Source organism: Coturnix japonica, chromosome 1 (genome assembly GCF_054131305.1).
Source record: "Coturnix japonica strain WE chromosome 1, WE-NBRP24, whole genome shotgun sequence".
Classification (NCBI taxonomy): domain Eukaryota; kingdom Metazoa; phylum Chordata; class Aves; order Galliformes; family Phasianidae; genus Coturnix; species Coturnix japonica.
Genome location: NC_140663.1, coordinates 20,676,114 through 20,701,372, shown reverse-complemented (window position 1 = coordinate 20,701,372; position 25,259 = coordinate 20,676,114). Strand labels below are relative to the sequence as shown.

The 25,259-nt window shown below is 40.1% G+C and overlaps 1 protein-coding gene across 7 annotated transcripts; it reads left to right on the top strand.

Moving 5' to 3' along the window:
• Nucleotides 1–6,951: 6,951 nt before the first annotated feature.
• ING3 (inhibitor of growth family member 3) lies at nt 6,952–25,152 on the top strand. Of its 7 annotated transcripts, XM_085526656.1 has the most exons (13): nt 6,952–7,075; nt 7,240–7,311; nt 11,499–11,604; nt 11,789–11,889; nt 13,293–13,358; nt 15,688–15,784; nt 18,698–18,769; nt 19,037–19,156; nt 20,279–20,436; nt 20,763–20,953; nt 22,057–22,249; nt 23,262–23,300; nt 24,251–25,152. In XM_085526656.1, the coding sequence occupies exons 4-13, from the start codon at nt 11,794–11,796 to the stop codon at nt 24,365–24,367; spliced, it is 1,149 nt and encodes a 382-aa protein (XP_085382782.1). In that variant the 5' UTR covers nt 6,952–7,075; nt 7,240–7,311; nt 11,499–11,604; nt 11,789–11,793; the 3' UTR covers nt 24,368–25,152. The 7 variants fall into 7 exon arrangements, 5 of the variants coding, with proteins under 5 accessions (XP_085382782.1, XP_085382846.1, XP_085382722.1 ...); XR_014938635.1 differs by lacking the exon at nt 11,499–11,604 and having other exon boundaries at nt 20,378–20,436; nt 20,750–20,953; XR_014938623.1 differs by lacking the exon at nt 11,499–11,604 and having other exon boundaries at nt 20,750–20,953.
• The last annotated feature ends 107 nt before the right edge of the window (nt 25,153–25,259 follow it).

Sequence of the window (25,259 nt, the reverse complement as noted above, 5' to 3'; positions counted from 1 at the left end):
ACACATGTATGTAGACATAAGCATTCTCACACGTTCACATACGCATTATGTGGAAGGGAATATATGTTTGGAAGGGAGTGATTTAAGTTGAAATTTCCATTAGATGACCACATTATAACATTTCTACTCGACTCAAATATATCGGTACTGAACTAACATTCTCTATAATGAACAAATGTCTAAGTCTGAAAGAGACAGCAGACACGGAGCGCCTTCATACTATACCTTAATCATTTGGGATGCTAGATGTAAACACATTTAGCTCCAGCTAAATTTGTAGGTCCTGTAAAGTTTTACCTCTGAATACTTACCTGACCTACATCTGTTATGTTTTTAACAGTTGGATGTGATCATACTAACTGCTGCCTGTGTTATACAAAAAGTGTCTGTGTTTTTGAAAGCAAGAACCAAGGTATTATTGCACATTTTTCTTCATGCAGTTAACACTGATTGAAAATAGAAAAGGAAGAACATTCACAGTATACAAATGCACACATAGGTGTATTATGTTTTTACATAGCAGCTTTCAGTCTTAGTGTGACAATTTAATCTTCCCTCCATTCTGTTCTAGTCGTTTTCAAACATTGTCCTATTTGGCACACAAACCTCCACTTCTCGGTTGGAAACCAAATATTTTTTCTTTCCAGGGCAGAAATTCTTCAGTCAAGTTCAACTCAGCGGTCCACAGGGGAGCTGTCTTTGTTGTCCAGGCTGTTAAGATACATTTATGAGCCAGCATCGGTAAATAAAGAAAGCAAGCTGCATCTATCCCCCAGCACTTGAGGTCACTGAACAATTCCAGAACTGTAAGTTACCAATTTAGTGGAAATTCGCATTCAAAAGATTATGGCACATTAGACCATATCTCATGCCAAACTGTTGTATTCCCAGAAAAAAAAAGCCATGAATCAGGTTTCTCTGTCTGACATCTCTTAAGTAAATTTACTGTAATTCTGTGAAAATATACAAAAATGTTAAGAGAAATTACCTGAATATTAAACATTGTGTAGATTTTAATGAACTACAGTCCACTGTGAGTCACTTGCATGGTATGAGTCTAAGAAAATCCAAAGCCAGATAGAGAATTCATTAATTGTTTAAAGTAGTGAAGTATAGCAGGGGAGCAGGGGCAAGAAATACTGGGTGGGAGCCACAAGAAGGCATATAACATGTTCCATCCCCAAGGATTAACTGTGAACGCTGCCAGTCATTTGGTTGAGTAAGGATGTGGAAATAAAAGTAGAAACCAATGCATGCAGATGATTTAGCAGCTGGAAAGGTCCCTGACAACTGAGACCAACTGGTTATGAAATGAACAAGGACTTGAGGTCACCTGGCACATCTGGGACTTCCTCAGTTCCAAAAAATTATAGCAGTCCTGTTCAGATTCTTGTGGGAATGGGTCCTGCCAGGATGGAAGTCCTAGGCTATGAAGGCTTGATGCTAGCTTAGATAGGCCAAAACTATGCTAGGTGCTATGGTAATAATTAAACAGCATGTGATTTTGTTGTTAAAATCCTAGCATCATTTTTCACTGACACTGACTTACTGCTGTCTGAAAATGCTGAATGCTGTCTTGGAACCCTACTTTGACAACCAGTAAGAAAACATCCTTAGGGAAAGAATGATGCCTTGGATGAAAGCACAGCCCATTGATGGCTCTGGTAACCAGTCCATAACATCGCTTCTTCAATAATCTCCTGTAGAGAGAGAAGGAAAGTGCTCCATAGAGAATCTCCTCAGTCACTGAATAGGACAGTAGGAGGATTTACTTAGGGAGATACTAGTTACTCTTTAATTACTGCTCTGGTTCTATTGCCACAGAAAAAGTTGACACAGCTCCCCCCTTTTTAGTTTGATAATGATGAAATTGTTTGCATATTTGATCTTTCCAGTTCACAGAATCACAGAATGACCCGGGTTGGAAGGGACCTCAAGGATCATGTAGTTCCAACCCCCCTGCCTGGCAGGGCCACCAAACATACACCTTTACTAGATCAGGTTGCCCAGGGCCCCGTCCAACCTGGTCTTGAACACCTCCAAGGACGGGGCATCCACAACCTCTCTGTGCAGCCTGTTCCAGGGCCTAACCACTCTCCTAGTGAAGAACTTCCCCCTAACATCCAACCTAAATCTTCCCTCTTTTAACTTAAAACCATTTCCCCTTGTCCTGCTATTGTCAGCCCTTTTGAAGAGTTTACTCCCCTCCTGGGAGTAAGTTCCCAATTCCTACAATTTCAATTTATTTTCTGAAGCTTAGGTTGACTTTCCAAAGTGCAAGGCTGACGTGAGATCTAATAGAACATGATGGGGAACTGGTGAACACTTTTATCCAAAAGTGGAGCAGATATGGATGGAAATCTCACATAAGTCTCTTTATAGAATCCTATGATGCTACTACATCATGTGTTAACTCATTCCACTCTGCTATTTGCAGGGCACCATACTGTATGAGAAATATGATAGTAGTCATTTTAGCTAAACAACCGCATAACTGATTATCTGGTCATTGCACTACACAGAAAATGAATGCATTGCTATGAGAACTAACATTTATTCAAGCATAAGACCACATGATTAGAAAAAGAAAAAAAGAAAAAATGCAATTATGAAATGCCATAATCTATTCCTGTAAATTACCGGTGTTAATTTTAGCTCTAGACAACAATGACAAATTACAGTCCTAATTTCAAGGATATGAGATGCATTACATAATGCAAATCTATAGTGTTCAGAATCGTTCATCATCATCTTCTGGCAGAACTTTCTGTGTTAATTGTGTTTACAAAAGAAGAGACCTACAAAGACGTACTATTTCAGGCTTTCCTTCATAAATATTCTTTAGCACAAATATTTTTAATCTGCATTTATCTTTATTCTCAGAATGGAAAAACAGGCCAGATATAATTCCAACGACAAAATGTTGACATCCGTGATAAAAAGGAATTACAACTGTTTCTAATTTTACCATGTACTTATCTGTTGCTATGTTAATTATCAGCTAAATATTATTATAAAACTACAACACTGTGTTATCTGTTTTTATACCTTACACAGACAATTTAGGGGCCATTGTTTTTTTTCTTCTTAAAAGCAGCTCTCTTGGAAGCCATGTGAAGTTCCTCCAACTTTCTGTCACACGAAAGACTCCCATTGTATATACAGTTTAGTGTTCACTGTCAATCACAGAGTACCAGATTTCACTGCTAGCAAAAGTCAACATTAGTGGCATCAGAATATAAATACAGCTGAACTGTATTTACTAACTGAAACATAACCAGGTTTGTGTATACATTCATAATTTTGATTAAATCTCTCCCATTTTGATGAAAGATGCCCAGCATCATGAGACCATGAAATGGTTTTCTGATCCTGTAAAATGTTTAGGGTTTCTTAAGTAGACTTCTTCACTAAATGGCACAAAAACCTTTCAGTTTTACAGATGCACAGATAACAGTCTGACAGTGAGAGGAACACAGGATACAGGAGACTCAGGTTCAGTCCACAGGTCTACCATCCACAGGTCTACCATTCCTTCCTGCCCCAGATATTTGTTCTAGCCACCAGGAAAACAACTCCGCACAGATTTTCCTGATCTGGAGATCAATTAAGGCATTTTGCATCCATATATCTTGAATAATTTCTCACCAACAGTGCCATGAAGCTGAGTACCCAGTATCTCAGATACAATAATCATTGGACTGTCACCACGGTGGTTTCTCTCACATCTTGCTGTCTGCAAATTATGTCAAAATCAAGAAGAGAAAAGCTCAAGCCCAACAGCTATATAAGTAAGAGGTTAATCCAGACCTTCCTTCGCATCTCCCAGGAAAGTTTCATGATCACAAAGCTAATTTATTATCCCAATGATTCCTCTTGTGGTCTTTCAGTTTTAGTTCTCTGTAAAAGCTGTGTTGAAGCACCTGTGTACTTAATTTTTATCATTTTGCTGTTATATCAACAAATTTAATAGGCAAAATTCATGGTCACCACACGTACGACTATGAATTTGCATTTCTGAACAAAGGTGATAAACAATAATATCCTTAAAAGTAGCTAATGCAAGTCACTGGAGTATAACATTAATTCAGTCATAAGTTAAGCAAATATTTATTTTTAATTATGTTGCAAATTTGACCAAGGATATATGAAACAGGAATGTTTAGGTCAAGTGAAATATTTGTACAAGTTAGAAACATCACATGGAGAATGTAAATAGAACAGCTGAAGAAGAGCCTGTGTGCTTCCCAAATTGGCCATATTTTCATCAATGGCATACATCTCATTCAATAGCAGTAGGTCTCATCTCCCTTGGTAAGAAGCTATTTTGCTTGCAGTCTGTCACAGAGATGTGTCCTCTCTTACAACTCGAGTCTGAACTCCAGATTCTTGGATGCCCTAATTTCTGCACAGCTTGTGTTTAACGATCATGAAGGAGAAGGTGATTTCCGTGTTGTCCTCACAGACCTGATAATGCATGCCCAGGAGCAGTGAAGATTCATGTCTGCCCTCAAAGTCTGTGTCCTTTCCTGCAGCAGCTGTACTCCTTCAGTCAATCATAATGTCACTTTCTTGGCAAGTTTCTCAGGCTATTTCCTTCCCCTGCTGCTACTTTCACCTTCTTTGAATTTGCTCCAGAAACAAAAAAGGCCATAAGTACATGAATTAGGGAGGAGGGCAATAACTGCATTGCCACCCCTTAATTTTCATCTCCTTTTTTTCTTTCTCCTTAACCTGTGCTGTCTGCAGGGCCGAATTCTCAGAGGACGTCTTTTGAGCAATATGGGAGATAGATGCTACCAGCCCACGCTTCTCTATGCTATTAATATAATAGCAGCCGCTTATACAATTTCTTGGTGAAAAAGCTACCAGCTATGGACCTCTTTCAGCCACAAGAATTTGCTGATCTCATGGGAAAAGGTATGACTGTAAATCTGACTGTTATAAAAAAGGCAGGATACATCCTTCATTATAGATAATCAGTTACAGGCATTTCAAAAGTAAACTCTTATTAGAAGTGTTTAAATATTCAATAAAACGTAATCTTTAAACTTTATTCACATGCATGCATGTAATTCAGCATTGAGGATTTTAATAAATAAAAATCAAGCAAATAAAACCAGATATTCTTTGAACAGCAGAACCACTTAAATTGCTGCCTTGTGCATTTGTGGCTTATAACAGTGCCTCACAAGTCACATCCAATGACAGAAGCTTTTTCTGTGTTTGGGGCACTCTCATGACATTGCTCTCCTGTAGATTTTCTTGAGCTTAATAGAGTAGGAAGTTCACACTCCAACATTTTCCTCATTGAAAGGAAGAAAAAGAAAATACGTTGGGGACAACACAGCATTTAAGGCATATTCAATCCCTTAGAAGGACTATTTTTCTCTCAGATTGGTTGATTAGTCAATTAATTCCAAAGAGACAAGGCAGAGAGAAAGGACAAAGTGTGCACACAGACACGCAGAATGCTTATGTAAGCTTTATTTCCTTAGGAAGTCAGGATAAAAACATCTCAGTGATTAATATACAAACAGTGATCGCTCATATCCTGCAGACTTTCAGGAAATAACTGAAATCTGCAAGTAAATTTAACTGAGTCTGTAGCAGACAAAATTAACTAAAAGATGGAGATGTAATTACCTGAGTCTGTACACAAAGTCAAGCTGAAAGATAAATGGCAGATCCATTTTCCTGTTGACTGTTGAAGTAAATTAATTATCTGAGGTTATGGATTTGTTTCCAGAAATAAGAATGTGAATATGAAGTATTTGAAAGAGTTTGTAGTAAGTAGAAAATGAGTGTGATTTCTCAGTTAGGTTACCATGCAGCCACAATACTGCTGGGCCAAATTTGCCCTTTTGAGGATCATTTCACAGAAGTGTGAAGTTTCTGCATAGTGCTGTACTAGACAAGGGTAACATTATTTATTTGATAGCCTCATCCTGCTTTTTCCTAGGATCTGGCTTCGAAAGGAGTCTCCCATTACATGAAGTTGATTGTCCAGAACAAATATGATCATGCTGTAACTCTTACATGGTACTCAGTCTCAAGACAATTTAGTTATTTAACAAATGCCCTCCAACAGTCATGGTGTGCAGTACAGCAGGAATGACAGTTATTTCCTGCAGTGAGTATGCGGCTGTGGGTGATGTCCCTGTATTGGTAGCAGTGGAATATGGGCAGTGATGGGCTCCATGGCAGCTGTGAGGGACAGCTGGACTGTGAGACCGGGAGAACTGAAGAGAATGGAAAAACAACAGCAGCAGCAGAAAAACAGCATGCAACAAACAGGAAGTGAAAGAATTATTATAAGTGTGTCAACCAACAGGCCTGATACTGGCTTTGGCAGACAAAACAGCCCTGAATGCTGCTACAACATACCCTTGCAGCAGTGCACCATGGTAAATGGATTCTGGCCCACCAGCCTGGACTTCTGCAGCACAGCACTGGCAGGTGCCAAACAAAAGCAAAGCAACACACTGTCCAGGCTGGTAGCTGTATGCTGTCATTGCTGCATTCTCCTCTGGTGCTGCTCAGTTGTCACTGTATCCTAAAGTTCTGTGCAAATAGGCAAATAGTAACAAATGAGTTTGGTTTTCTATGCTCTGTGGTCAGCAATCTCTGTATGTAAAAGGCTGAGAGGCTTTCTTGTGAAAAGAGAGCACAGGAACATAACAGCACGTCCTTCCTTGCTTATATACACGCTGAATCCCACTCCGCCCTACAGCAGCTCCGCTCCTCCCGCCCCGCCGTCCCGCTCCCTCCCCCTCATCCCCTCCCCTTCGCGGTGCATGGCGGCACTCGTAGTTCTGCGGCCTTTCCCGTCCGAACTGCGTTTCCCGTGGTGCCGCAGAGCAGCGCAGGCCGCGGGCGCGTCACGGTGCCGTGCAGCCAATCGCGGCTCGGCCGAGGCGGGCGCCGTCAGCCGCCAATGTTGTTTTCGCTGAGTCGAGCTGCCGGTGTTGTTGGCGGCGGCGCCATATTGGAAGGGACGAGCCCCCCGTTAGCGAGAAGCCCCTTGGCGCTGGCCCGGCCGCCGCCATGCTGTATCTGGAGGACTATCTGGAGAGTGAGTGTGTGCGGGACGGGGACGCCGGGCGGCCGGGCACGGCCGGCGGAGGGGAGCCGGGGAGAGGGCGCGGCGACGTGGCGGCGCCCCCCCCCTCCCCCACGGCGGCGAGCGACTGACCCCCCCCCCCTCTCTCCCCCGCCCCTCCCTCCGTGTGCCCGCAGTGATCGAGCAGCTTCCCATGGATCTGCGCGACAGGTTCACCGAGATGCGCGAGATGGACCTGCAGGTGCAGAGTACGTGAGTCCCGCCCCCTCCTCTGCCCGCCCCCTCCCCTCCGCCTCCCGCCGCTGCCCTCCGCCTCCCTCTCCCGGCCCGCCCCGCCGGCAGGGGGCGCCCGATCCCCGCCGCTCCCGTCGCCCCGCTGCGGGGCAGGAAGGCGACCGGCGGGGGCGGGGAGCTGGGAGCGAAGCGCCGCCGCCGCCGCAGGTGCTCCGATTTCCGCCGGCATTCCGCCGCTCCCCGCGGTTCCCCGCCGCCCAGCCCGGGCCGCTCGCACCCCCGCCCGCCGCCAGCCCGCGCTCCAGCAGCTCCGCTCCGCCGCTAGGAACGCCGTCCCGTCGCCCCGTCCAGGCTGCCGGCCGCCCTGCGTCTCCTCCGGCTTGTTGGCGGCGGGAGGCGGCGCTGCGGAGGCCCGGCCCGTGGCGAGGAGCTGCCGGCACACAGCGAGGGGCGGGGCGCGCTCGCCCAGCGCTCTGACACGCCACGGCCCACATCCGTGCGGCTGGGGCTGGTCGGCTGCTGGGCTTGTGCTGCTCCCTGGGGTTTTATGTGGCACGTCCCAAACTCTCGAGGTTTTTGGTCCCTAAGAGCAGTGATGGTGGTTCGGATCAGGAGCTGCACCCCACTCTTTCAGCGGGTCGTTTTGGTTTTGAAACCTTCCAGCCAGCTCCTCTCACCGCAGCGTACAACAATGAGGTTTTTGCCCGTGCTCTTAGGCTTTAGTTGACGCAAAACCACATACACGTTTCCTCTGTAGGTCGTTTTGTATGTGCTTAGCACCTGCAGCTGTTAACAGGATGTGTTCCCCTTTGATCCTTTCCAGCAGTCCCCTCTGGGGCTCATGTCCCACAGCACCCAGTGAGGTGTTGCTGTGTTAACACGCAATAAATGTGTTCGTCTGCAAGTGAGAGGCAAAGGTCTTTGTTAACGTAACTTAGACAAGAGATGAGAGGATTCCTCAGTGCCAGAGGGGTTGGAGTATCTCAAAGAAGAATGAGATAAGTAACATAAAATCTGCACCATGCTTTTAGTTTCTTACTTAGTAGGATCACAGTTCTGGGACTCATCAGCCTGGAGAAGCGAAGACAGGGAGATGATCTCATCACTGTTGATAAATATCTGAAATGCAGGAGTGAAATGGATGGGGTGGACTCATTTCAGTGGTGCCCAGCATCAGGACAGGGGAAAACAGGTTCAGACAGGAAGTTCCATACAACATGAAGAAAACTTGTTTGCTGTGTGGGTGACAGCATTGAAACAGGCTGCCCAGAGGTCATAGAGTCTCCTTTGGAGATATTCAAGACTTCATTTGGATGCTTTCCGGTGTAAGCTTTTCTAGAGGATCTGCTTTAGCAAGGATGATCCTTAGAGCTTCCTTCCAAACACTATGATTCTGTGATTCTTTAAACCAGTAGTTTAACATATAATAGTTTGAAGTGAGGCCTCAGGCTTTCTCTTGGGTATTTATTATTGATAGCCAGTGCTGCCAAGATTATAGTGGTGTCATTTCCTTTGCTTTAACTGGAAGTAGTGAAAAACACTGAATATTTGTATACAAAGACCAACCCTATGACCAGAGGAAGGTTTTCTTGGGCTGTGGTTCTTCGGGGATTCTTGCAATGATTGACAAGGCATCTGAATGCATTATGAAACTTCTGGACTCAGATCTCTTCAGCTGTCAGTTTGACAGCTCATGTTAAACACGTCTCATGTTAAACACGTCTTGTGAACCTGTGGATTGTTGTGGTGCTGAGACCCAGGAGGTGCTGTGAAGGATCAGCGTCTCTTGAGTAAACTCTTCGAAAGGGCTGACAATAGCAGGACACGGGGAAATGGTTTTAAGTTAAAAGAGGGAAGATTTAGGTTGGATGTTAGGGGGAAGTTCTTCACTAGGAGAGTGGTTAGGCCCTGGAACAGGCTGCCCAGGGAGGTTTTGGATGCCCCGTCCTTGGAGGTGTTCAAGACCAGGTTGGATGGGGCCCTGGGCAACCTGATCTAGTAAATGTGTATGTTTGGTGGCCCTGCCAGGCAGGGGGCTTGGAACTACATGATCCTTGACGTCCCTTCCAACCCGGGTCATTCTGTGATTCTGTGTGATTCTGTGATTCTGTGACCTGTATCAGAACCATGTTTTGGTGGGCGATACTGGCCCAGAAACCTGTGCAAGCCTTATTTAGAGATAACATAGCTGCTGTGTTTGAGAGTGAATGATGTTTGGATCATTCAGACTTTGAATGGGGCAGATTTTGGTGCTCATCATCAGAAGATAAATCAGCAGACAGGTATATGCTGGGTGCCTTGATAAGGCTTCTGTGGGAAAAGTGAAGAACATCACGGTTAAAAGTTAGTCACGAGCTCTGAGACATTTGCACACAGAGTATAGAATGTTTTTCCCCTACATAGGTTCAAATCATGTGTTACCAGCCAAGCTCTAGAAAAAAAAAAAAGCCTGTCTTGTAATAGAATTTCTGTCATCTCTTCAGGAATCTGTTCTAAGAAATCAGCATGTGTGAATGAAGTAGCACAAAGGAAAGAGAGGTGAGAGGGGAGAGAAGCTGAAGGGTCTTGAGTGTATTGTGGAGGACCTTCCATGTGATGTAATAGAGCTGCCCTGCATTCCTGTTTCCCAGTTCTTCTCTTTCAGGAGACCAAGTTTCTGTGGAAGTTTTCACTTAAACAGTTTCACACAGACTGATATGTGTTCTTAATAAAAAGATAAATGACTTTTATTATTTTTATTCCTCTGTCTATGGAGCTGTTGTAATAATAATCTCAAGGTTGTTTTCAGGCTGGGAATAGCAGGTAGAACCTTTTGTCCTTTAGGTTTATGGACCAAATTATAGTCACTTGATGAAAGAACAAACCTTCTGGAAGCCTCACTTGTTGCTCAGTCACTATCCTCCCTAAGCATAACACAGTGCAAATGGAAAATGTTCATTTGACTGCTCTGTTTTGCAACAACTATTTTGGCTTGGGATAAATTGTTATCATTCCTGTCTAAAGTTGTTAGTTTCCTGTTGCTTTTGATTCTGGCGATTACCTGCATAGGCAATATCAATAATTCTTTGCTCACTTACTATACTTGATTTTTCATAATTTTCTTCTCAGAAAGGGTAGTCAGGCACTGGAATGCACTGCCCAGGGAGATGGTGGAGTCACCGACCATGGGAGTGTTCAAGAAACGTCTGGATGTTGTGTTGATGAATATGATTGAGCTGGGAAGTATTGGTAATGGTTGGACTAGATGATCTTCTAGGTCTTTTCCAACCTTGATAATTCTGCGATCATTTGCTTGAGCAACTATTCTGGTTGTTGCTGAGGATTTGCAAAACATGAAGACTTGAGGCTCTGTTGGATTTGAGGAACTAACTATGCTTGCAGATTCATTGATTTCTTGAGTTAGATACTTGCACTCCCACCCTATCACATAGTGCAGTTTTAGTGCTGGCTTCTGAAAAGTGTTTTTATGGTTTTACACTGAGAGCTTGAGATCTGTAGGTAGGTGGCGCATTGTCTTGTTTACCTTGAAACTGTTGTCTGGATTGTATTGCTGAAAGTTCTGTTTAAATAATAATTGCAGTACTGTCCCTTATCTTGGGACTAGCCAGGCTGTCAGAGCGAGTTTGACTGAAGCAGCTGTTTGGTTTTGCACATACGCAAGTTGTTGCATGCACAAATGTCCAGCTGTTGAAATACTAAGCTTGATGCTTTTTATAAAGGATGATGGAGGGAAAGTGAGTCCCTCTTCCTGCTTCAATAAATAACCAGATGAGTAACTTATGGTTGACGTTTTCCTTTCTTATAATATGTTGGGTAATTGTTTTACTTCTTCTCCTTGAGATATTTCTCAGCTACATGTAAGGGAGAGGTCCTGTCCATGGTATCCCATCAGTGCGTTTACCTCTTGATTCTACCATATGGCAGTTAGGGGATGGGAATAAGCCTGTGAGTGTTTTCAGTTGCTCTTGTTCTTCCTAGCATACAGTGGAAAGAGCCTTGAGTTAAGGGTTGACTCTAGTTGCTCTTCTCTTTTGAGGCACTGATTTTTGCAATTATTTGGTTTCGTATTTGACTGTTTCTCTTAGGAGAGCATTTTGTTACCTGCTCAGTTTGTAACTGGCTAGAATGTTCCAATGTCAGCAGTCTCGAGCCCTGGGTGAGGAGTTTGGGTCATGCTTTAAGTCACCACCACTGCTCTTAGGGGCAAAAATCCTTTAGAACTTGGAGTCCTGCCTTTCCCAAGTGGAGAGCACAAGAACCTTGATGTGAATCCTACTAGAATGCAATTCTGCTTCTTGGAAATTAAGGTAAATATTCCCCTCCTCTGTCTGCTGTCACTTATTTCATTCTTTTTACTTACTTATTTCTTTTTGCTATAATAATTTACACCTCGGTCCTGTCAACTTTATTTCAGAAAAAAAAATCCACCTTATTTTGTAATGTTTATGTATGTGAGGAGATAATATTTATTTTTAATATTTTCCTGTGCAGATGCAATGGATCAGCTCGAGCAGAGGGTCAATGAGTTTTTTATGAACGCAAAGAAGAACAAACCCGAATGGAGAGAAGAACAGATGACATCAATAAAAAAAGTAAGGATATCACGGGAGTGGGGTGAATTTATTTTTTTTAAGAGAGATAACCTTAGGAAAAAGTAGTTTATAATTGAATGAAGGCTTAAGCATTCAGAACTGTGACTTCCGCTGGGCATTCTCAGAGATGCATAGAACTTACTTAGAGGAGAAAAATGACTGGAAAGTTTCTTTGATCAAGCGTTTCTTCTAAGTTTTGCTGAGTATTTACTACTGTTATTGAATCTTTAAAAAGTGAATCTTGGAGTGATTAAACCAGGTACTAGAATTGCAACTTGTGTATTTTCTTCCTGCTTCGTAAGTTAATTGGCATTATTTTAAAGGTTGTTTTTCAGTCTTAACTTCAACATCCCCTCTGATTCTGCACGTGTCTTTGTATATAGTATTTATGTGGTATACGTACCGTGGAAGAATAAGAAGATGGATGTGTTTTCTGTTTGCTTTTATCATTTGACACTTGGCGTTGTTGGTATTATTAGCAGGGTAGTCCATCATTTTGGCAGGTGACAAATCCTTTCTAGTCCTCCTACACTTGTAACTTCAGTCCTTAGACAGCCAAGGTTTATTTTTTCCTTAATTAAAATAAATAAATTATCTTAATAGAAAAGAAAAAAAAAAAGAACACCAAAACCAACAAAACACAATGAAAGTCAAAACTCTGACTTCAGTAGAGTAAATTAAAAACAAAAATGACTTTAATGGGATTAAGATTTGAGTTTTCACCTGAGGTAGGTACTTTTCGGTGGAAACTGAAATAAAAAGGCACTTAAACTTGTTTGAACCTAGAGATAAATACGCTTATACTAACTATAAAAGGGGACTTATCTATAGTTTTTCATTATTTAGAGCAGATTTTAAAATTGCAACTTTAGTCAGTTTATTTTATAAAAATTTATTAGTTACAGCATCTTTAAAATACATTAATTTACAAATTTACATTATGTACTTCGTTTTCTATATATCTAACTACAGTGTTGAAAAGGCCTCCAATCACAAAACTGTGTAGCATCATTTGAAAGACAGTAGTTTCTTCAATGGTCTTAAAGGCCCATATCAAGTACAAGACATTATTTCATGTTGAGGCCATAATGCTGCATAGTAAAAAAACACATTGAAAAGTGTTTCTTTTTTTTGCAGTGAACCACGTTGTGAAATATAAGTGTCATTGTGGGGGGAAGTGTCCATATCTTGTTGTTTTGCTTTGTATAAGCAATAAATAGACAGCTGATATAGCTCTCATCTACCGTTTAGCTTATTGTTGTTTACAATAGTATCTCAGTCATTCTGAAAACTGATTTCAGTTTCTGCTTTTAATGTACACTTTGTGCTAGGTTAAAATAGCTTAAAACATCTGAAATTAATTCAGTTGCATTTGTGACTTAAAAGCATTCTCTTTCTACCAGGATTATTATAAGGCTTTGGAAGATGCAGATGAGAAAGTACAGCTGGCTAATCAAATATATGATTTGGTAAGTATACAAGAGGTTTGTAGTGAATTACCTGAATTTATATCTTCAGGAGTTCAGAACATATTAATAAATGCTATAGTTGTGTTATTTGTACTCTTACATCAGCTTCAAACAGATTATTTTTCTCTTTTAGAAAGAGACTTTTAATGTAATTTCCCTGTGCAGCATTACGTCTTCTAAAGGGCATTTCATGTACTGTTCTTTCTCTTCCAGATTCTACACCCATACTCAAAAAATCCCCAAATGCTCTTAGCCTTTTTTCTTGTAGCAAACACATAGTATTTTCTCTTGGAGCATCATCACCTGTAGTGAGAGGAGGGCTTCTGGCTTCTGAGCCAATATGGAGCTTTGGTGAATCCTGTGATTCAATGGGCAGCTGGGGAGCAGAAGCCCATTTTAGTGCTAATTCCGAGTGGGAAGTGCAGGTGACCAAGAAGTTATGATTCCTTTTGTTCTTACATGTGCTTAGTTCTGAGTGGTGGAACACTGCTGGAAGGGAAGTTCTTAGCAGACCAGATAAAAAGGTGTATCTTGTGGTTGTCCAACTGCTTAGCTTGTCTGGGCTGCACTTAGCAAACAAGAATTGCCAAGGGCCACGTATAAAATATAGAATAGATTTAATGCTTATCATAACAAAACTTTTTTTAAACGCATTTATATTAAAACATAAAAAACAGGGAACAATAAAAACATAAAACTAATTTGATGTTTGACCTTGTTTTTGTGAAACATGTGCATCAGGCTGGTTTTATGGCAGTGGTTGCCATTCTAGGGAGTTCACAGGGTATTCATCCGAGATTTGTGATGAAATATTTCTCCTCCTGTACTTCATCCTTGACAATAATCATTCACAAATGTATGTACTGCCAAAAACTGAAGGTGTGAATAAACGTGACCATGAAGTGAGGGGTATTTTTCTCTGGAAAGATGGGGCTTATGAAAGTTTGGTAAAGAGACATGACAAAATTTTTCTTTGAGTTGAACCCTGATTGCAACTCATTTTGCAGTGAGTTTGCACTCACATTGTAATTGCACAAGTAATGGATTTCTGTTGACTGAAACTGGAGTTGCAAATATATTAAAAAAAGGGATTTCTTTTTTTTGAAGTACTGAAACCTATTCTCACATTTCTTTATGAAAATGGAAAGCACAGCTGAGCTGTTTTCACTGTTTACAAGACTGTATTTAGCCGATGTATCAAAATGCATCCAACTATTTTCCATTACTTGAGCTTGCCATAATTTAAGTTTCATTTCAAATACTGTTAATGTTTGAAGTCTATCACAGGTGAAGTGATTTTTCACCTTGAAGAAGCATGTTTAACTCTTTTAAATGAACGATCAAATCCTCCAAAAACACTGAATTTATGAGCCATTTTTAATCTTCGTGACCTGGCACAAGTTTTCCTTTTGATGCCGTGAAGAACTTGATTTCACTTTGCAGAGTCTTTTTAGCGTTTACTCTGACTTAGCCACCTTCCTTCAGGAAGGTAAATCATTACCTCATAAATACATCCATACTTTTAATGAACTGGCGATGATCCGGTCCCTTGGACTTGCTGAAATTCACAGCTTTGTGATTTCTATGACATCATCCAATTTTGAAGCTTTTGCACATATATTTTCTTCATGTCTGATGCAGTGAGATACAGATGGTAACTGCATCATCATCTACTAGTTTTGTAAGTCCATCTTTTTTTACCAGCCATCTCTGGGTCCCCATCAGTAGCTTTACTAGATATGTTGGCAAAGGTTAAAGAAAATCACTTTAATGTATCTTTTTACTGATTCAAATAAATCAGGAGGTTTAGCTGTGTCTTTCAGTGGTGCCAAAGAAGCCATTTCTTCAATGGTGTTATATTTGTTATCAACACCTCTAGTGAAAATGGCAAGTAGAGCTATCTTTTTAATCAGGACATGCAATATCCATTGTGCTTTCCATAAACTCACTATTAGGAAATGGTTGTTATTTATTTATTTATTGCAGTCAGATTTGCTATCGCATTACTAGCTTCTATAACAGAGTTCATTTGGGTTTATTTTTATATTTTGTTAAAGTGACGGACTTTTTTCAGTTCTACTGTTTTGTATTTACAAAGCATTCCCCCATATGCACCAAATTTGGCAGCATGCTTCTGCATAGAATGTCTCTTCAAATTGAAACCTTAGCAAACTGATATGATTTCTTGCCATATTATGCCATATTATGTACCAGCACTGCACTGTGAGCTGAGTTGGGTCACACGTATCCTGTGGGTTGGACGTGCCTGATGTGGTTATTCATGTTCCAGAACTGGACACGATTTACTGTTGCATTGTCTCCAAAACAGGTAGACCGTCACTTGAGAAAACTGGACCAGGAACTTGCTAAATTTAAAATGGAACTTGAAGCAGACAATGCTGGAATCACAGAAATATTAGAGCGACGTAAGTATGCATAATTTTCTTAAAATAATTGACAGATTTTTTGTCACTTTACAAAAGTAAGACACAATAAAGTTGTTATTGGCCTGCAGTGTTTCCACTCATTTTGCAGTTTTGCTTTGACCTGCGTACTTTTTTAAGGCAGTGATTCTCAAATTTTAGTTCAAACTTTGATTTTTACCAGTGGAATCAAAATGCGACTGAGAAGTTAGAATAATTTCTCTTTTTAATAGTGCTGTTGTCCATATGAATAGGTACAGGAAGGTATAGAATTCTTTAAACTTGTTATTAATACTGCAGGCATTCAGGAAAGTTTTGCAGTCTAAGCTTAACCTACCAGGCCTGTTGATTGCCACCAGATAGAGGAGGGTGGATGTCCCAGTTGTAGGCATGGAATGTCAGGTAAGCTTAGCTACTTTGTGGATCTTTTTTTTGAAGAGAAGAGAATGGATGATTTTGTCAGGAGGTGGTTACCAAGGAACATTTTGGGGAAGAAACCTGCAAGCTTAACAAATAATGCAGCATTGCCCAGCTAATGTTCAGAATGTAAATGGGACGTAATGTGATGGTTTTAAGGCAAACTAGGTGTGGAAAAATCCAGCCCTCCATACCTTTTAGTATTTAGGTGTCAAGTTCAAATGTGGTGATGGTAAATTTCAAAGTTGTTACAGCATGTGTTATTATGAAGCTAATAGTCAGTGACTGTTCTTCATAGCCAAGGCTAGTGAAAAGTAACCCATGTCACCTGAAGAAATAAGGGGTAAATATTCTTTCTTTGAACTTTGTCATAAAAGCTAATTTTCCTCAAAATTTTGTTTGTAATTTCTCGCTTGTTTGTTTGTTTTTAAATAAGAGGCACAAAAAGAAAACTGTTAAGTAGGTGTTACTAATGAGCAACTGCAGAAGAGGGCGACTAGTTTATTTTTGAGTCCAAGCTGCAGTTTTAAGATCTGATGCTGACTTTATTTGGGCCATTTGTTTGGCAAGATAGGTAGGATTTTGAAAACTGAAAACACAAATGAACCAGACTGTATTTAAGATATTACTTAATATTACTTAATAAAACATGAGGTAGAATGAAAAGCCTGTTAACATTTTTAGCTTTCAGAGTAAAAATGTATTACTGAGGTTCCTCCAGAGGGCAGCCTTTGGACTAATTCACAGCGTGATTAAAGTTAGTTTAACCTTTCCTTTCCTCTCTCCTTTTTCTATTTCCACTTGGGATATTTTCAACATCGATGATTTTGAATACAGATGTATGACAGAATGTTTGGTCAACTTGAAACGTATTTCTGGTCTTAGTGTGTTTTGAGTCATTATGACAAGAAGGGAAATCACCTCATTGATGCAGTTTACATCTTAGCTGTGTTTCAATACTTATCCTCATAAATATGTCTACAGTTTTCAGTTCAAATAAGCACATATTGTCAGCACTTCTAGTGCAACTTTACCGGCCTGTATGCAACTTACTGGAACAAGAGGGCCAATGTCATCCTGGCCTGCATGAGAAATAGCGTGGCCAGCAGGAGTAGGGAGGTAATCATCGCCCTGTTCTCAGCACTGGTGAGGCTGTACCTTGACTACTCTATTCAGTTTTGGGCCCCTCACTGCAAGAAAGACTTGGAGGCCCTGGAATGTGCCCAGAGAAGGGCAATGAAACTGGTGAGGGATCTGGAGCACCAGTCTTATGAGGAGCGGCTGAGGGAGCTGGGATTGTTTAGTCTGGAGAAGAGGAGGCTCAGGGGAGACCTCATTGCACTCTAGAACTTCCTGAAGGGAGGTTTCCTCAGTTGGACCCAAGGAAATGGCCACAAGTTGTGCCAGAGGAGGTTTAGATTAGACAAAAGGAAAAACTTCTTCTCTCAAGAGAGTGGTCAGGCTCTGGAATGGATGCCCAGGGAGGTGGTGGAATTGCTGTCCCTGGCAGTGCTCAAGAGGTGTCTGGATGAGGAGCTACGAGATATGATTTAGTGGCTTCTGGCAGCAGTGGTAATGGGAGGACAGTTGGACCAGATGATCTTGTAGGTCCTTTCCAACCTTGTGATTCTATGATTCTATGAAGTGGTACGTTGAAAGCAGTGTTGTTCTAGGTTCTCAATATTGGCCTTGATTTTTAACTTTTGTTTGATCAGTTGCACAGCAGTGGTCAGTAGTTTATATTTTAAAACCTTCCTGTTAAAAGGGCTTGCAAGAGTAAAGTCCTGTTTAACTGTGTGTGACAAGGCTGGGGGGCAGCAGGCCCAGCACTTCCAGCTGGGCAAGGCAAGTGATTATACCCCTTATTCTGCACTGTGTGGCCTCACCTTGAATACTGTTTGTAGTTTTGGGCATTGCGGTATAAGAAGTATGTAATGCTGTTAGAGAGATCTAGAAGTGGGCTATGAAGATGGGAAAGTCATCTGAGGAGTAGCAGGGGTCCCTTGGTTTGTCCAGCCCAGAGAACAGAAGGCTAAGAGGAGGCCCAATGGTGGCCTCCCTGTCTGGTGACAGCAACAGGGCTGGAGGGAACAGCATGAAACTGTCAGGGGAAGGTAGGACGAGTGTTAGAGAAAGGTTGTTCACCATAGGGTGGTTGGGCACTGGAACAGGCTGCCCAGGGCAGTGGTCATGGCCACAGGCTGCTGGATTTCGAGGAGCATTTGGACAACATTTTCAGACACATGATTTGAATTTTGCCTGGTCTTGGGAGAAGAAAGAGATTTGACTCAAAACCTTGTACTTCCCTTCCTATGTGGGATATACAGTGATTTGACTTAGTTGTTCCTGGGAACTTCCTTTGGGAAAGATTCTAACTCAAATCCTTCCAATTAATATAAGTGTATTTGCATAGTGTTCTGGTTAATACTGTAAGAACTTAGTGTCTGAAAAATCATTCCACTGTATAAAATTTTCTGGCCTTTTTACCTCCATTTTTAGGATCCCTGGAGCTGGATACACCATCTCAGCCTGTGAATAACCATCACGCCCATTCTCACACTCCAGTAGAGAGTGAGTATTTGATAGATAAAAGCATATTAGGCCTTTTAAGGTTTATTTGTCATTAAGTACATTTATTACATTTTCCTCCAAATGCTGGAAAAATTGGCATAATTAAATGGTGATCATGCCTATTCGAAAAAACTCCGAGTGAAATAAAAAGGTTTTGCTGGTGGCAGTTAGCTGAAAGTGCTATTTTATTATCTGTAGTTGTTAACAGTTTTACTTTTAAACTGAAAAGGCTTTTCCATTTAAGTTCACTTCATTTGTTTTTCTTAGAAAGGAAACACAATCCATCATCTCACCACGGTGCAACAGATCATGTTCCTGAGAAGAAGTTCAAATCTGAAGCACTTCTATCTACCCTTACTTCAGATGCCTCTAAAGAAAATACACCAGGTAGTCTTAATTGTCTTACATTTTATTACTTTTTAATAGAGGGAAGAGAAATCCAACTATGTGTGTGTTTTTTTTTACTTTTTTTTTTTTTAATACACATATCAAAGACCCAAACACTTCTCTCTGGGATTTTCAGTCATTTTAAAAATGAGAAATTGCAGACATTGTTACTCATTCGTGTTGTGCATGAAGCTCATTGGCCTTGTTGTCATTTGACAGCTGTGTGTTGGCTGTTTCTTTTTATTGACGCTGTTTGGAAGAGGATAGCAGTATAGTTGTCATTCATCCAGTGGTAGAAATGTAAGAGATCCATGCATTATTTTGAGGAAAAGAAGCCCATGCAGTGATTTCCAAAGCAGGAAAAGAATATTCATTCATCTTGTAAGGGTTGCTCTGACCTAGCATTCAACTATGTTCAAATCCTTCTGAATGTTGTGTGAAATGCAGCCATGTAAGACGGCCCTTTGATTAGTGCATAAAAACACAGCACAGCTTTCTGTCGGTTTTCAAAATAGGGATACTTCATAGATTCTTTTCTGAAAATGAAAGGTTATGAGAAGGCATTAGTGAGTAAAGTACACTGGCTTTTGGAATTTAATGCTGTTCAGTATTTTTAAATAGTTTTCTTCATAGTCATTTATCTTTAAGGAATTTCACGAGTAGGTAAATAAAATGGAACTGCATTTGAACAGCTGTCAGGAAATCTGGTGCATTCGAGTTGTGATTTTTAGATTTTAGAGTTAAGATTGTTTGAAGTGTTGTCTTGGGGAAGTTTAGTTGTACAGTAAAATTCTGGATTTCTCAGTCATTACAGTAGTCAATGTAATTTCAACTGAGGTTGGGCTTATATAGTCATAACAGCTGCATTATGTCTCCATATCTCTGCGTGTGATAGTGAGGACTGCCTTTCTGAAAGCATTCCTTGCATGCAAGGGTAGATGTTTAAGTAAAAAACAAGCAGCATCAAAACATTTTTTTAGAACTTCTTTCCAAATGATCGGCCGGCCTACTCTGCATAAATGGAGTTCCTAATCTTTCACTGGTTGTCATATATAACTCTTCTTAAGATGCAAAGGAATTTAGTTTCATGTTGAATTTCATGAATGTGTTCTGTTCATCAAGGGTGTCGAAACAATAATTCATCATCCTCTTCAAACAATACATACAATACAAACTCTTCTCAACCATTGGCATCATATAACCTCGGCTCATTATCTTCAGGATCGGGGGCCGGTGCTATTACCATGGCAGCAGCTCAAGCAGTGCAAGCTACGGCACAGGTAACGTCAAAACATTCTCACATGCTCATCAGCCTGCCACCCGCTATTCATTAAGAAGGAATACTAGTAATTTTTTTTATCACGTACAGCTAATGTGATGTAGTTCTCATCGTCATTGTGTATGTGCTACAGTTTCATCCTTTAAAAATTCCATAGGACAACTCATTTTGTAGCTTTTCTTGCGGGATATTCATACCCATTTTTACCAATTACTGCGCATCACTTTATTAAAGAAATAACTGGTGAATCTGTGGCAATAATAGTAGCCTGGTGTGTCTTTAGAACTCTACTGTGTAATCTGATACAATATCAGTATTCTTTTTTAGATGAAGGAAGGAAGAAGAACATCCAGTTTAAAAGCCAGCTACGAAGCATTTAAGAACAATGATTTTCAGCTTGGAAGAGAATTTTCATTATCTAGAGATTCAACTGGGTATTCATCATCAGCTCTGGCATCTACATTAACACAGACATTAAGTTCATCAAGCACAGATTCACGAAGTGGCAGAAAAAGCAAGTAGGTTTTCTTGTTGACTGCAGTTGACAACTAAACTTTCGCTTAATGGTCATAGGCCATATTAGAAATACTTTGTATTTAATATGAATGGGGTTTAAAAACACAAGTGGAAAGTCATTATTCCTTGCTGGCCTTTTTTTGTACAGGACTTTATTCTTTTCTCCGTTGTTTTCTTTTTCCTTACGCAAATTCAGTCCAAGGTTTTCAAGAAATATTTTGATTTATTCTTTTGTCTGTTGTACCGTCTAGTTTCTTTCATCATTTTTCTCTCTACAGGAGAGAAGATCTGACCTAAATGTAAATGTTGGAAATCAGCTGTGCAGTGCTTTCTAGATGGTTTGAAATAGATGTGGAGATTTCCTTCATGCCACTTTATAAATAACCAGAACGTATTGTGATGTCTGACCATCTAGGACAGGAAGCAGGGCGAAATTTACTTCTGATAAAAAGTGATTTTTGAGGACTCTAAAGTATTGTTTGAAGGATTTTATCCCAGAATGCTTGTATTTTAAACTGACTTACTCTTTTTCTTTTTTTTTTTTTCATTCATACATATTTATTTTCACTCACAGCTCACTTAAGAAGTTTGTTTTAGAATCGTTTCTCATCTACATATGCCTTGGGTGTCAGATCTGACTTATAATCAAAAATACAGAATTTGTATATTGACATTGTTCCAGGGGAGTGATAGCTGATGCTTCAGTGGAGATTAGCATAGAATTAGTTATCTTAACAGTAATTTATTGCACATGACACTGTAACATTATTAACTGCAAATGCCTGCTTTATCATATACATTTTCTTAATGGAGGCTTGACACTAAGGGTACCAGTAAGGGAAAAAAAATTGTAAAACATCCAGTAAAGCCGTCTGACAATTTAAAGCTGTTCAGTTCCACAGATTAGAATAGCCTGACTATAAACTGTTAAGACTGATTTCTGAAGAGATTCAGTTTTGCTATTGCAGTGCTTGAATGAAATGTGTTAAGGAATGTCACTTCAGGATTTACATACTATAGTATTTCAGTCAACAAGGAATTGCTTCTACTTGCCAGTAAATTAACTTAAATTATGGTATGTTTTTTTTGTTTTTTTTTTCTTCAGAAACAACAACAAATCCTCAAGTCAGCAGTCATCATCATCTTCCTCTTCATCCTCTCTGTCATCATGTTCTTCTTCATCTGCACTGGCACAAGAGCTGTCCCAGCAAACAACAGTAATACCAGAGTCTGACTCTAATAGCCAGGTTGACTGGACCTACGATCCAAATGAGCCACGTTACTGCATCTGTAATCAGGTAAAAACATTGTCCAACCTGAAATATAACCAGATATGCTGTTTCACTGCAGGTGAGCTTCTTGCTCTGATAAGCTCATTTAAAAACATCAGAATTTCAATACTGCAAATAGAATGCTTTTGTTTCCTTAATAGTAATATGACAGGGCATGGGAAGATGGTTTTAAATTGAAGGAGGGAAGATTTAGGTTGGATGTCAGGGGGATGTCCTTTACCAAGTGTGGTGAGGTGCTGGCACAGGCTGCCCAGAGAGGTTGTGGATGCCCCATCCCTGGAGGTGTTCAAGGCCAGGTTGGATGGGGCCCTGGGCAGCCTGGTCTAGTATTAAATGGGGAATTTGGTGGCCATGCATGCGGCAGGGGGGTTGGAGCTTCATGATCCCTGAGGTCCCTTCCAACCCAACTCATTCTATGATTTTATGAAAAATGAATTCAAAGGCCCAGGCGAAAAAGCCAGTTTTCCTGTAATGTGCTACACGTGGAAAGCTCTAAGTCTCTTCCTGAAGAATTTAGGAATAATTAAATTCAAAGTTGAATACGATCACAGTGAATTTACTTCAAATTTGAAGTTAGAGTAATACTTCTTTCTCTCATACGTTCCTCCTTTTGTAAATTGAATAATGGAGAAGTTACTATTTTTGTAAAAGGCACTCAGAAAACTGAAAGACTGAATGAGAGCATGAGAAGCTTGTTTTTAAAAATGCCTATTCTGATTTTATAGTTTTAAGTGTTAATTTTATTCTTTTTAAGAGTTTACAGAATTCTTTGGTTCTTTTGAAAGTATTTGATTGTTTATTTCAAATAGTTCTTGAAGATGTCATGTGTGCAAAGGAAATGCTAGACATAAATATATTTGAAAAATGGGAGAACAGCAGCACTCAGTACCAAAATGTACTTAGTACAAGGGTTTCTTACCTGACCTGAAAAAGAAACAAAAACCTTGCATTCCACGCCTTCGAAAGTGTTGTTTTTATTAATAAGGTGTTTTGGGTTTTTTTCCTTCTTTTTAACTAGGTGTCCTACGGTGAGATGGTTGGCTGTGATAACCAAGATGTAAGTAATAAAGTTCAGAATGTTCATAAGAAAAGCCTTGTGCATGTAACTGTTATTTACAGGAGTTATGAGTTACTTTTCTGTAGTGCTTCCTATGTTTTCAGTTTTAGTGCAAACAGGGACAAGTACAGCTCTTGGTTTGTCTCACATACACACAACAAGAAAAAATTATTTTTCCTTTTTCCATTCAAATTGCTTACCTCACTTCAGACTTAAATACATAGGTTCGGTGGGAACAAGCAGAAAGCATAAAAGAAAACATTTTTAATATTCATCTTTTCAGCCATGTAGGAGTTCCGTGTATTTCTCCTTGTTTAATCACAGTAAGGTTCAATTACTGTGCGTAACTTCAAACAGAAGTAGAACTTAAAGATTTGTGTGAGAATTACGGTGTGAATTAATGATGTGCATATGAGTTGAAGAATTCTTCAGGAAACTTCTCCCCATCTGTCCCCACAGTTCAGATTCTTTTAGATGTCTTCTCTCTTTCCTGAGCAAGTTTGACATACTTGAAATACCCCCTTATTTCTGGGAACAGCTAGCTGTATCAGTAGTAATCCCAACTGCCTGATTAAAACAGTGCAAGTTTTTAAAGAGCAAGTGAATGTAATGATGTACTTACTGAGAATCTCCTGCATTCAGACAGAAGTGAATATTACTGTTGTGTCGCTTAAATTTAGCTTGACAGTGTTTTATCATTAGCACAGTATGCTTGTTTTCTATATAAATGTGTCAGTATATGACTCCAGTAATTCTAGTTGCTTTCCTTATGCCATTGAGAGTATGGATGTTTAGATTCCCCTTCTTTTTTCCTTTTATCCCATTATTTGCTTGGTATGAAAGGCAGAACCCACACTTTCTACTAGCGCTTCTTTTCATAGAACTGTATGTGATGACAATTTAAGATAAAAAGCAAAATCCCAAACTCTCTCTAAACTCTGTTTTTATAGTGTCCTATTGAGTGGTTCCATTATGGATGTGTTGGACTGACAGAAGCACCAAAGGGAAAATGGTACTGTCCACAGTGTACAGCTGCAATGAAGAGGAGAGGCAGCAGACATAAATAAATACCTTCATGTGGAAAAGAAATTGTATACTAAAGGTTTTATGGGGGACTTAAGTAGGGGTAGGAACCCCCACCAGGCTTCCTTGCAACGACTTAAAAGAAGGGTTAACATAGCAGTCATAAGATCTTGAACTATTGGCTTTGCTGGTTGTGTTTTAATATTGTACGTAAGCTGTTTATGCACACTGATGTGCTGCAGATACTATTCCAGCAAGCCTCAGATTGTTCCAGTGGCCAACATATGCAGACATTTGTACTGTCAAACCATTTTCTCGAAGCAGTGGGCATTCTACGATGATTCAGTCTTCAGAAGATTCTGATAAGTCAAGATTTTAAATGTATGTTTTATATTCAACAGATATATTCTGCTGCATGTACTGTACTCAAGAGCTGTTATGTAACACTTATGTATATAAATGGTGCAAAAAGTCAGTGCTTCTTAAAAAAAAAAAAAAAGACAATGATTTTTAAAATGCCTTTATAGCTTTGGTTCTTTATGAAAAAAAATTCAGCAGGCTGAAGAAAATGGTTCTTGTATACAGCGGGCTGTTGTCCTCTAGGGTACTGGAGTATGTAAAAACAAAACAAATGCTGTAGAATAAAACAAACTTGTGCCATTAGTCTTATATGTTTCTGCTCCAGGGAAGGTGCAGATCATAAGAAGAGAAAAAAGGTGTTAAAGTGATGATAAATTTTTATACCAAATGTGTTTATTTTTGTGTGCAAGTAATCCTTTAAATTTGAATTGTATTAGGTGTTAAAATAAAACAACCTCGACTCCCTCCATTTCATGTTTTCTGTACATCTGTCAAAAAAGAGAAGGTCTGTCCCTGTCATGGTTTCTGAAGAGCACAGCTGAGTCTCCGTGACAAATTCTTGCCATATTCCTTCTT